The sequence below is a fragment of the Coregonus lavaretus genome, assembly GCF_964263955.1.
Source record: "Coregonus lavaretus genome assembly, chromosome: 4".
Lineage (NCBI taxonomy): Eukaryota > Metazoa > Chordata > Actinopteri > Salmoniformes > Salmonidae > Coregonus > Coregonus lavaretus.
The window spans coordinates 39,753,122-39,765,441 of NC_139991.1; the positions used below are offsets into that span (position 1 = coordinate 39,753,122).

A 12,320-nucleotide genomic window follows, 5' to 3' on the forward strand; every position below is an offset into this window, starting at 1 on the left:
TCTTGTTATCCATCTCCTTCGCTTTCTCACTCTTTCTCACTTCTATCTATCTCTCCCTTCCTTCATTCCTTCCTCTCTCTCTCTTTCGCTCCCTTTCTCTCTCCCTTCCTGTCTCCCTTTCTCTCTCTCTTCCTGTCTCTCATTCTCTCTCTTTCTCTCTTTCTCTACTTGTCTACTTGCACTTTCCCATCTCTTCTTTCATCCATCTCTCTCTCTCTCTTCTCCTCTCCTCTCCTCTCCTCTCCTCTCCTCTCCTCTCCTCTCCTCTCCTCTCCTCTCCTCTCCTCTCCTCTCCTCTCCTCTCCTCTCCTCTCCTCTCCTCTCCTCTTCAGGTCATTATGATGAGGCCTTAGCTGTGGCAGAGCGGGGTCGGACCCGGGCGTTCGCTGACCTTCTGGTAGAGCGACAGCAGGGTCACCAACCCCTGACCTCTGATCCTTATACCCCGACCCCTGACCCTTACTCCCCGGTAACCGTAGAACACATCCTGAATACGGTCAACAGTCAGAAGTCACTGGTGCTGTATTACTCTCTGGCCGCAGGGTACCTCTACAGCTGGCTACTGGCACCAGGCACAGGTAGGTACACACACACCCACACATACACACTTATACACAGAGAGACACACACACATACACACACCTATGATCCTTCACCCTCTGTTGTGTGCAGGTATAGTGAAGTTCCATGAGGTGTACCTGGGAGAGGGAGGATCCGAGCTGCAGGCCTCAGAGATCCAGGGGGGAGGAGTTAGTGGCTGTCAGACTCTGGACCAGCACATCACTGCAGCTAGAGAGGCTCTGGGAGTTGACAACTACTACAGCAGGTATGTGTGTGTCTTGCCCTTGCAATGGTCTTTGCTTTATTCAAAAATTGTGAAGTGCTTCACTGATAGACTGCAAGCTTGCTTTATCGCTTGGCTCGGTACTCTGTCTTCTCCTTCCTTCCTTCCTTCCTTCCTTCCTTCCTTCCTTCCTTCCTTCCTTCCTTCCTTCCTTCCTTCCTTCCTTCCTTCCTTCCTTCCTTCCTTCCTTCCTTCCTTCCTTCCTTCCTTCCTTCCTTCCATCCCTCCCTCCCTCCCTCCCTCTTTCTCTCGCTCTCTCTGTAGAATGGATGGGCTAATCAGAGGTAACATATTGCACCCCTCCAAGTGATAATGGAAGTTCACAGCCTCTCTCGCTTTCTCACACACACAATGCACACTGGCTACACGTCAGTGAAGCGCCAAACAATATTTTAATAAAGTAGAGAGAGAGAGACTATCACACCTTGGAGGGTAGTAAAGTGTAATACCACACGCAGCTTCCATCGGCGCCAGCACTGCAGGCTACTTTGTAATGGACCTCTGTGTTGTGTCAGCAAATGTTCCCCCTCACAAATTGTTCTCACTGACAACCACTGCAGTACTGCTGGCCTAGCCAGCAGCACCTTACCGTGTGTGTGTGTGTGTGTGTGTGTGTGTGTGTGTGTGTGTGTGTGTGTGTGTGTGTGTGTGTGTGTGTGTGTGTGTGTGTGCGCGCTCACGTTCGTCCGTGCGTGCATGTAACAGCGGTGAGACAGAGAGTGAAGCAGGTGATCTGTTAGAACAGCAGTTTGAGGAACGACTGACCTCAGCCAGCGACCCTACAGGCTACCTACGCATGGTGTCCAGAAACAACCTCTTCAACAGGTGGGTGGGTGTTTTCTGCAGAAACACTGAAATGTCACCATATTTAAAATCTTTATTAAAATAAAGTCTGATATTTATATGGAGAGAGTGTCATGTCGTATGTTCCTATGCAATATCTACTTGTTGTAGACAGCACCAGTTGTTAAACAACAAGTATCTTTTGCATATTTCTACAGGAGTAGTCAGAGTTTGTCCAGTCTGGTCAGTTCTACAGTGTCTCCAGTGAGAGAGCCATCCTCCCCCTCTCTACCCTGTAGGCCCCCACCCAGCCCCCTCGCCAAACACCCCCTACGAGCCCTTCACAACCTGCTCATTGCACCTATGGAGGGGGTAAGAGTGTGTGTGTGTTTACCCTAACAACACACATTTACCATTTGATAGAGATCGAATTACATCTATCTGTCTATACTCATTCTTTCATCCTTTCTCTCGCCCTCCCTCCCTCCCTCCCCTCCCTTCCCTCCCTCCCTCCCTCCCTCCCTCCCTCCCTCCCCTCCCCTCCCTCCCCTCCCCTCCCCTCCCCTCCCCTCCCCTCCCCTCCCCTCCCCTCCATCCCTCCCTCCCTCCCTAGGTGCTGATGCCCAGTAGTGGTGCAGTAGGCAGACACAGACAGTTGTTATTGGTGTTAGAGGGAGAGCTGTACCTGGTTCCCTTCGCTCTGCTCAAAGGTAGCTCTTCTAATGAATACCTGTATGAGAGGTTCAACCTTCTAGCTGTCCCATCCTTAGGGAGCCTGGGGCCTGTAGCCAAGGTGGGTGTATACTACAGCACACACACACACACACACACACACACACACACACACTATACAAGACAACAGCACAACCTGCACAATTCAATATACTGATAATACATGGCATATTAATAACAATACTGTCATAATAATAATTGTGTCATTGATTGTGTTTGACTCCCCACCTCTCCCTCCAGTCCTACCCTCGTCGCGGGGCTCCCTTCCTCTACAGCGGCGGGGGTTCCATGACTGCAGTAGTGGGGGCTCCGCGCCTGCCCTCCAGGGTGATGGAGCGTTGGCTGTGGGGTCCGCTGCCCTCTGCCCACGACGAGGCCCTCCGCCTGGGGGAACTGCTGGGCTGCCAGCCCCTCACTGGAACACAGGCCACAAAGGTACTAAAAAGAAAGAGTGTGTGTTCTACTCCTACTGTGATTTACTGAGACGCACAAACAGACAACATTCTCCTCACTTCTCTTTTATCTTTTATGTTTAGGAGCGTGTGCTAGCAGCCATGGGCCAGGCAGAGTGTGTTCACTTTGCTACTCATGTCTCCTGGAAGCTGGCGGCCCTGGTTCTCTCCCCCAGCCAGGATCCAGGGATGGACTCAGGAACACGGCCCAAGGAGAGTGCACCGTGTGGAGGATCGCTTTCAAGCGAGACTGGGGATGTGGGAGCAAGGACAGAGCTACGGGAGGATGGGAGTGAGGATGGAGGAAGTGTGTGTGACGCAGAGGGTGTGTGTGACAGTCCACCACTTCAGGAGTTTCTGCTCACTGCGGCCGACATACTGGACCTGAGACTGCCTATCAAACTGGTGGTGCTGGGGTGAGGCACACACACATATGCCTAATTATCAATGAAGCAGTTTTTGTATTTTTCATGCCGTATGCCTATGTTTATAATCTTGTTATCTCTCTTCTCCTCACTCAGGTCGTACCAGGAGTGTGTTAGCAGGGTGACAGCTGACGGGGTGGTGGGTCTGACACGTGCCTTCCTTGCGGCGGGGGTGCAGTGTGTGTGCGTGTCACTGTGGCCCGTTCCAGTGGCAGCCTCCAAGGTGTTCACACACAGCTTCTACACAGCGCTGCTGAATGGGACCAAGGCCAGCGCAGCTCTCACTGAGGCCATGAAGACTTTACAGAGAAGCACACACTTCTCACACCCTTCTAACTGGGCGGGTTAGTACACACACACACACATACACACACACACACACACATCACACATTATTCACTCCTCTTCCTGTTTTCTCTCAGGCTTCATGCTGATTGGCTGTGATGTGAAGCTGAACAGCCCCTCGTCTCTGATTGGCCAGGCTCTGGCAGAGATCCTCCAATACCCTGAGAGGGCTAGAGACTCCCTGAGAGTACTTCTGCACCTGGTAATAAACATATACAACGTTTGCCATATCGCCTATGTCCATTCAAGAGACTTTAAAGAACCTTTCCTAATAATGTGATTTACCCTCCATCCCTCAGGTTGAGAAGTCTCTCCAGCGTATACAGAGTGGTCAGACTAATGCTATGTACACCTTGCAACAGAGCGTGGAGAATAAGGTGTGTGTGTATGGGTGTTTGCATACATGTGTGTGCTCTTTACTTCAGTGTAAGGTCTTTGGTGTTTCTCATTACTTAGTTATTCTGTGTTACCTTAATGAATAACTGTTTTCTATAAACCCACCAGGTTGGTGGTGTACCGGGATGGCAGGCCCTGCTGTCAGCCGTGGGGTTCCGGTTAGACTGTCCCGGCACCAGCAGTGGTCTCCCCGCTGCTGTCTTCTTCCCTATGGCCGACCCTGGAGACCGGCTGCAGCTCTGCAGCACCACTCTGCAGTCACTACTAGGTAATCAATTATTCAACCAAATAATCAACCAATCAGACTGTCAGCACAGCACTATACTCCAGTCCCTACATGGAAAACTATCAATCAGTCAATCTTCTCTGTCGTCCAGGTCTGCCTCATTCAGCCTTCCAGGCCCTCTGTAAACTGGTCAGTGCTGCTGAGACTGGAGAACAGCTCATAAACAAGGTAGGCCTCAATGCACACAGACACACACACACATACATTGGTTAATTTACATGCTGTATGCTCTATTTCACGCATGGTCACTGCGTGTCTCTGCAACTGAATTGGCGGCTCGCGGCAATCTGAATGAATGTCTTCCTCAGTCAGCTGAATGGCCTGCTTACTTTATAGAACTGTGGTTACGTGAATAACCTTCGATATTCGCTATAGCGGCTGGGGCAAAAACAGATTTCTAGCGCATCTTGAAATTGTTTTCTTCCTACGAATTTGGCTCAATCTTTTGAACAATTGCCTGAAATCGAAGACTCTCAGGAACACGTACGTGTCATCTGTTTCCATCTAGGATGCACACAAGCTGTTCAGGACTTGAAGACAGAGTGATGTATCTGCAGAGAAGGACTGGGGAAATAAATTGATTCTCCACAGAAGATCAAACAAAAAGATTGCTTGATGATCATTCTCTACGTTTACAGTACCAGTCAAAAGTTTGGACACACTTACTCATTCAAGGGTTTTTCTTGATTTTTACATTGTAGAATAATAGTGAAGACATCAAAACTATGAAATAACACATATGGAATCATGTTATTTTTGTGGAAGAATGGTGTTGCATCCCTGCAATAGAGTTCCAGACACCAGTAGAATCTATGCTAAGGCGCATAGGAGCTGTTCTGGAAGCTTGTGTTGGCCCAATGCCCTATTAAGACACTTTTTGTTGGTGTTTCCTTTATTTAGGCAGTTACCTGTAGCTTTACCTGTACGTACGTATGTACATGTGTGTATATATATATATACAGTACCAGTCAAAAGTTTGGACACACCTACTCATTCAAGGGTTTTTCTTTATTTTTACTATTTTCTACATTGTAGAATAATAGTGAAGACGTCAAACTATGAAATAACACAAATGGAATCATGTAGTAACCAAAAAAGTGTTCCAAAAATCTAAATAGGGGCCTCCAGTGTGGCGCAGTGGTCTAAGGCACTGCATCGCAGTGCTAGCTGTGCCACTAAAGATCCTGGTTCGAGTCCAGGATCTGTCGCAGCCGGCCGCGACCGGGAGACCCATGGGGCGGCGCACAATTGGCCCAGCGTCGTTTGGGCCAGTGACTCTAGCGCACTAGCGACTCCTGTGGCGGGCCGGGCGCAGTGCACGCTGACTCGGTTGCCAGGTGTACGGTGTTTTCTCCGACACATTGGTGCGGCTGGCTTCCGGGTTAAGCTGGCACTGTGTCAAGAAGCAGTGCGGCTCGGTTGGGTTGTGTTTCGGAGGACGCACGACTCTCGACCTTTGCCTCTCCCGTGTCCGTACGGGAGTTGCAGCGATGGGACAAGACTGTAACTACCAATTGGATACCACTAAAAAGGTATCCAAGGAGAGTGATGGAGTGCTGCATCAGATGACCTGGCCTCCACAATCCCCCAACCTCAATCCAATTGAGATGGTTTGGGATGAGTCGGACGGCAGAGTGAAGGAAAAGCAGCCAACAAGTGCTAAGCATATGTGGGAACTCCTTCAAGATTGTTGGAAAAGCATTCTAGGTGAGAGAATGCCAAGAGTGTTATTTCATAGTTTTGATGTCTTCACTATTATTCTACAATGGTAAAAATAAAGAAAAACCCTTGAATGAGTAGGTGTCCAAACTTTTGACTGGTAGTGTACATATTGCCTCAATTACCTCGACTAACCTGTGCCCCTGCACATTGACTCTGTACCGGTGCCCCCTGTATATAGCCTCCCTACTGTTATTTTATTGCTGCTCTTTAATTATTTGTTTTTTATTTGTATTTTTTATTAAATGTTTTACTTATCTATTTTTTACTTAACACTTATTTTTCTTAAAACTGCATTGTTGGTTAAGGGCTTGTAAGTAAGCATTTCACTGTAAGGTCTACACCTGTTGTATTCGGTGCATATGACAAATACAATTTGATCTGATGTTTTCCTGAACTTTCCAGTACCTTTCTGATGCATTTCAATCACCCCAAAACATAATTCCTTCAGACTGGAATTTGGCATTACCTGATTTGACATATCTTTGTGCTATTACTAAGATAAGGCCAGATTACAAAGATTCATCAAATTATTTTTAAGTTTCTGATAACCCCAAGTGTCCTAAAATCGAGAATCAAGTAGCTTGATAATCCATGTTAATAGTATTTTAAATAGCATGTACAGTGGGGGAAAAAAGTATTTAGTCAGCCACCAATTGTGCAAGTTCTCCCACTTAAAAAGATGAGAGAGGCCTGTAATTTTCATCATAGGTACACGTCAACTATGACAGACAAAATGAGTAAAAGAAATCCAGAAAATCACATTGTAGGATTTTTTATGAATTTATTTGCAAATTATTGTGGAAAATATGTATTTGGTCACCTACAAACAAGCAAGATTTCTGGCTCTCACAGACCTGTAACTTCTTCTTTAAGAGGCTCCTCTGTCCTCCACTCGTTACCTGTATTAATGGCACCTGTTTGAACATGTTATCAGTATAAAAGACACCTGTCCACAACCTCAAACAGTCACACTCCAAACTCCACTATGGCCAAGACCAAAGAGCTGTCAAAGGACACCAGAAACAAAATTGTAGACCTGCACCAGGCTGGGAAGACTGAATCTGCAATAGGTAAGCAGCTTGGTTTGAAGAAATCAACTGTGGGAGCAATTATTAGGAAATGGAAGACATACAAGACCACTGATAATCTCCCTTGATCTGGGGCTCCACGCAAGATCTCACCCCGTGGGGTCAAAATGATCACAAGAACGGTGAGCAAAAATCCCAGAACCACATGGGGGGAACTAGTGAATGACCTGCAGAGAGCTGGGACCAAAGTAACAAAGCCTACCATCAGTAACACACTACGCCGCCAGGGACTCAAATCCTGCAGACGTGTCCCCCTGCTTAAGCCAGTACATGTCCAGGCCCGTCTGAAGTTTGCTAGAGTGCATTTGGATGATCCAGAAGAGGATTGGGAGAATGTCATATGGTCAGATGAAACCAAAATATAACTTTTTGGTAAAAACTCAACTCGTCGTGTTTGGAGGACAAAGAATGCTGAGTTGCATCCAAAGAACACCATACCTACTGTGAAGCATGGGGGTGGAAACATCATGCTTTGGGGCTGTTTTTCTGCAAAGGGACCAGGACGACTGATCCGTGTAAAGGAAAGAATGAATGGGGCCATGTATCGTGAGATTTTGAGTGAAAACCTCCTCCTCCCATCAGCAAGGGCATTGAAGATGAAACGTGGCTGGGTCTTTCAGCATGACAATGATCCCAAACACACCGCCCGGGCAACGAAGGAGTGGCTTCGTAAGAAGCATTTCAAGGCCCTGGAGTGGCCTAGCCAGTCTCCAGATCTCAACCCCATAGAAAATCTTTGGAGGGAGTTGAAAGTCCGTGTTGCCCAGCGACAGCCCCAAAACATCACTGTTCTAGAGGAGATCTGCATGGAGGAATGGGCCAGAATACAAGCAACAGTGTGTGAAAACCTTGTGAAGACTTACAGAAACATTTGACCTGTGTCATTGCCAACAAAGGGTATATAACAAAGTATTGAGAAACTTTTGTTATTGACCAAATACTTATTTTCCACCATAATTTGCAAATAAATTCATTTAAAATCCTACTGTGTCATAGTTGACGTGTACCTATGATGAAAATTACAGGCCTCTCTCATCTTTTTAAGTGGGAGAACTTGCACAATTGGTGGCTGACTAAATACTTTTTTTCCCCACTGTATATGAATCAACTTGATATCATGTATGAATCAATTCGACTTTGGGACTCCCCCAACCCCTGTTCTCCGATGGGTAGGCTATGGCGATTGGCAGCTTGCCCAGTTTGGTTGTTTCACAAAAGTGGCTCCCCCAGAAATATTATTGAATATGCATGTGATGGGCCTGGTAATATTTGCATGGGGTCAATATCAATATCATCATAGCCGCTGTGATTTTTAGGGCTTATAAATAGTGGTAGTCCTTGCATGGTCTTCGTTTACAAGATCTGTTACTTTCTAATGGTCTGCTCCTAACAATTTAAGTCCTCTATCTCTTTCGCTCTTCCTCCTACCCACCACTTGAAGGCTGTTAAAAATATGGTGGGAATGGTAAGTTGTGTGTTGTATCATTCTGGCACGAGAAACTCATACTGAGGCAAAAAAGTAGGACAGGGCAGAAGTGACCTAAGCTACAATAACCTGATAAACTACCTCTCCCTGTCTCCAGCTCCACCAGGTATTAGTTCAGCAACAGACATGTGACAAGGAACAGGAGTTCTCATTGGCTCCCATCCAGGTGTCCATTAGTGTCCAGCTGTGGAGACTTCCTGGTTGTCACGAGTTCCTGGCTGCGCTGGGTGAGTCATCACCGCACTGAGAATTAGATATACTTGTATAATAGCAGTGGCAGGCAATCTCATCTTTAGAGAGCCAGTGTGGGTGTGTCAAGTTAGAACCCAGGTCTCCTGCATGTCACAAGACTGTGTTAGCCCATTGAACTAAAGCCTAAGCGTTAGGTGTGTGTGTCATTCTTTTCCCTTCTCTGTTTCCCTCCAGGTTTTGACCTGTGTGAGGCAGGACAGGCGGAGGTGCTATTGAAGACTGGTAAACAGGCTAGCAGACGGACAATGCACTTTGCTCTGCAGTCTCTACTGGCACTGTTTGGTAAGGGTCTCCAAGCCCTCTCTCTTAACTCTACATTGTTACAGTATGTATTTTGGTCACATAGCCTGGCATCCAGACTTCCTATACTTACAATGTGCTTCACCATTTCATCTTACCCCTGTCTCACCTCTCCATCTTCTCCTCTCTCCCTTGCAGACTCCACAGAGCTCCCCAGACGCCTCAGCCTGGACAGCTCTTCCTCTCTAGAGTCTCTCTCCTCCTCCCAGTGTGCCTCCCTTCCCCTCAACCTCCCCCAGCCTCCCTTCTCCCCCCCGCTTGGCGGCCCAGACAGTCTCTCCTGCGACGCAATCTCCCTCTACAGCCTCAGCTCCCTCGCCTCCTCTCTCAGCTTCCTGTCCCGCCCTGAACCCGCAGGAAGTGATGTCATCAGCCAGCGCTCGCGGCAGCAGGAGCTGCACCGTGGAGGAGTCTCTCACCGACACACAGGAGGCGTGTCAAGAAACAGATTAACGAATCACAGAGGAGGAGGAGGAGGGACAGAGGGGGAGGATGAATATGAAGGATTCTCTATCATCAGCAGTGAGCCTCTGGGAGGAGGGGGAGGAGGGGGGAGGGAGTGTGACACCTTGTCCCTCCCTGGGGGACACAGACACATTAGAGGAGCAGGGAGGGGAGGCGCGGCAGGGAGGGAGTACCCCGTCTCGGTCTCCTCCAAGGGGAGTGTCAGCACTCCCACCTCACCGCTCAAAGTCCCCCTGCCGCCCCTGGCAGTACCCCCCAGCCCGAACACACACGTTAAGTCCCAGGGGTAAGTTGTTGCTTTTTTTTTCTTACTTGGCTAAAAAGACACTTGTTTGCTTTAACTGTTCGCAACTTGACCAACTTGTCACATCAAGTTAAACATATCTCCCCCTCCTCTCCTCCCCAGCTCTCTGAGCTTGTCTAAAGGTCAGGGGGTCAGTACAGAGGCGGTCCTCTCTGAGTCTGACCAGTCCAGTACAGAGACAGACAGCACAGTCAAGTCTCAGGAAGACAAGCCACCCCTCACCCCTCTGGACCCCCAGGAACTGGCCACCAGGATCCTGGCAGAGACCCAGAGCCACATGCAGGCTGTGGAGAGCCTCCAGAGGGCGAGGACAGGAAGGGCAGGCAATGGGGGAGGGGAGAAGGGGCTAAGGGGACCAGAATGTACACCTTCCTCAGCCCCCCTGACTCCGACCCTGACCCCCACCGGAGGTGGTTTGGGCTTCCGTTCGTCTGAGACTAGCGCTTTCAGCAGACCCAGTAGTAGAGCAAGCCTACAGGCCCGGGCTTCACCTCTCTCCCTCTCCAGCCCTCTCTCACCCCTCTCCACCCCTCTCTCACCCCTCTCCACCCCTCTCCTCTCCACCAGGCCCAAACCCCCCTCTCGTTGCTCGTCCTTACAGAAGATCAGCTCCGGCTACAACAGCCCGGCCCTATCCTCCCTCTCTCCCTCCCTCTCTTTCTCTCACCCCCAGTCCTCACCCTCCAGAACACCAGACCCCCACATCCATGCGCAGCTCAGACTTAAATACCCCAGCTCCCCTTACACCCCCCACATCTCACACTCCCCCAACAGCATTTCCATCTCCCCCAGCTCAGGCCACCCTTCCCCAGTCGGCAGCCTCCCGTCCTTGGCCGCATCCCCAGCCCTCTCCTACTCCTCTACAGGCTCTACCTCGTCCCGCTCCAGCCCGGCTGAAACCCCTGACCTGGGCCGATTGAAACAGGCAGGCCTGGTGGACGATAGGGTCCAGGCCATCCACAACCTGAAAACCTTCTGGTCCAATGCTACCCAGAGGCAGGAGGTTCCTGGCCCAGGCAGAGTGCTCCAAGATGGGGGGAAGAAGATGAGCATGGTTCAAAAAGATGTCCTGGGGCTCCTCCACCTCTCTCCAAGATATGGGTCCACCAACCAGAACCAGGACGCTGAAGGGCCCCAGAGCCCCACCAACCCGCTTAACGGACATCGAAAGCTGGGTTCAAAACGACCAGTGGCGCCTCCTCCTCAGACTGCTACGGACTCCTCCAGGGGAGGTAGTCCCGGAGCACCCCCACACCCTGTCAGACTGCCATCTGGGAATGGCTTCAAGTTCCCCTCGCCTGGGAAGTACTTCCCCTCCTCTAAATGCTGAGAGGGATTAGAGCAGGGCTCACCAACCCTTTTCCTGGAGAGCTACCCTCCTGTAGGTTTTCAATCCAACCCCAGCTATAACTAACTTAATTCAGCTTATCAACCAGCTAATTATTAGAATCAGGTGCGCTAGATTAGGGTTGAAGCGAAAACCTACAGGACCGTAGCTCTCCAGGAACAGGGTTGGAGAGCCGTGGGTTAGAGACTCTTCAGGGTTAGAGATGGTTAGATAACTGCTCCTGACTCTAAGGCTCTTCTGGTGGGTTATACTAGCTGGGCTGCAAGCTATGAAAGGGACTGAACATTACACTAGCAAGAAGGTCTACTGGGGACCACCAAAAAGTTCCGATTTGCATTAGTTGCATAGAAAGTGGGAGTGGGACACTTTGCGGTGACTGACTACCCCCTAGTGGAGAGGACAGGAAGGACAGAGCAGGGCTAGGTCATAGAGGAGAAGAGTGCAGTCACTGAAGGACAGAGGATCAGATAGGACCCTGTAATAATAACCCTGGGTTATGGTGCCCCATGCCTCCTCCTACACTGTAAAGACACCTTAATACAGGCAGACTGTCTCAGGCTCGGAGACTGTTACAATGACTGAAAATACCAATATGGTGTTTTTACTTTCTACCTAAAACACTCGCTGTTTGTGTAAGTCAAGAAAATGCTAAATTAAATTGTTTTAATTATGATTTCTTTGAATATAATTGTTATTATAAAGGACTGTAACTGTTATATTGTTATTTTGTTTTGTAAATTAAATCCAGTGTTTTGTCATCAGTATTACATGTTTTATATATTAAAAAGCAAACCAGTACACAAATAAATAAATACAAAATCGTATTTTTATTCAATTGCTGAAAAGGCATGTGAGAAGACTTCTATGTAAATGGAGTGTCATTCTGAAAGCATGAATTCTCTTACTATTGAATGTTTCAATGTATTTTTAAAACATACCTTTTGCACCAGTGGACTCTCCTTTAAAGATGCATCTCAGTTTTTTCTCAGTAAATTATTTTCAATAAAAAAGTTTTGCTCTCTTGTTGTCTCATTGTAATGGTTATTAACAGGGATATTACTGCCTGCCTGGACTTTGCTCCTGTCTTCTTGA

General features: G+C 48.5%; 1 protein-coding gene across 1 annotated transcript in view; it reads left to right on the top strand.

The window, feature by feature from the left end:
* Window positions 1–12,172, top strand: part of LOC311127417 (tetratricopeptide repeat protein 28-like) — a 105,903-nt gene extending 93,731 nt beyond the window's left edge. The window contains exons 22-37 of the mRNA XM_084159265.1: window positions 333–578; window positions 673–826; window positions 1,550–1,669; window positions 1,846–1,999; window positions 2,241–2,420; window positions 2,600–2,794; window positions 2,896–3,227; window positions 3,333–3,580; window positions 3,659–3,783; window positions 3,881–3,958; window positions 4,086–4,245; window positions 4,355–4,431; window positions 8,657–8,786; window positions 8,986–9,093; window positions 9,250–9,862; window positions 9,983–12,172. Of these exons, the coding sequence (XP_084015391.1) occupies window positions 333–578; window positions 673–826; window positions 1,550–1,669; window positions 1,846–1,999; window positions 2,241–2,420; window positions 2,600–2,794; window positions 2,896–3,227; window positions 3,333–3,580; window positions 3,659–3,783; window positions 3,881–3,958; window positions 4,086–4,245; window positions 4,355–4,431; window positions 8,657–8,786; window positions 8,986–9,093; window positions 9,250–9,862; window positions 9,983–11,210 (4,148 nt within the window). The 3' untranslated portion in view covers window positions 11,211–12,172. The remainder of the gene's footprint in view (window positions 1–332; window positions 579–672; window positions 827–1,549; window positions 1,670–1,845; window positions 2,000–2,240; window positions 2,421–2,599; window positions 2,795–2,895; window positions 3,228–3,332; window positions 3,581–3,658; window positions 3,784–3,880; window positions 3,959–4,085; window positions 4,246–4,354; window positions 4,432–8,656; window positions 8,787–8,985; window positions 9,094–9,249; window positions 9,863–9,982) is intronic.
* Window positions 12,173–12,320: the final 148 nt, after the last annotated feature.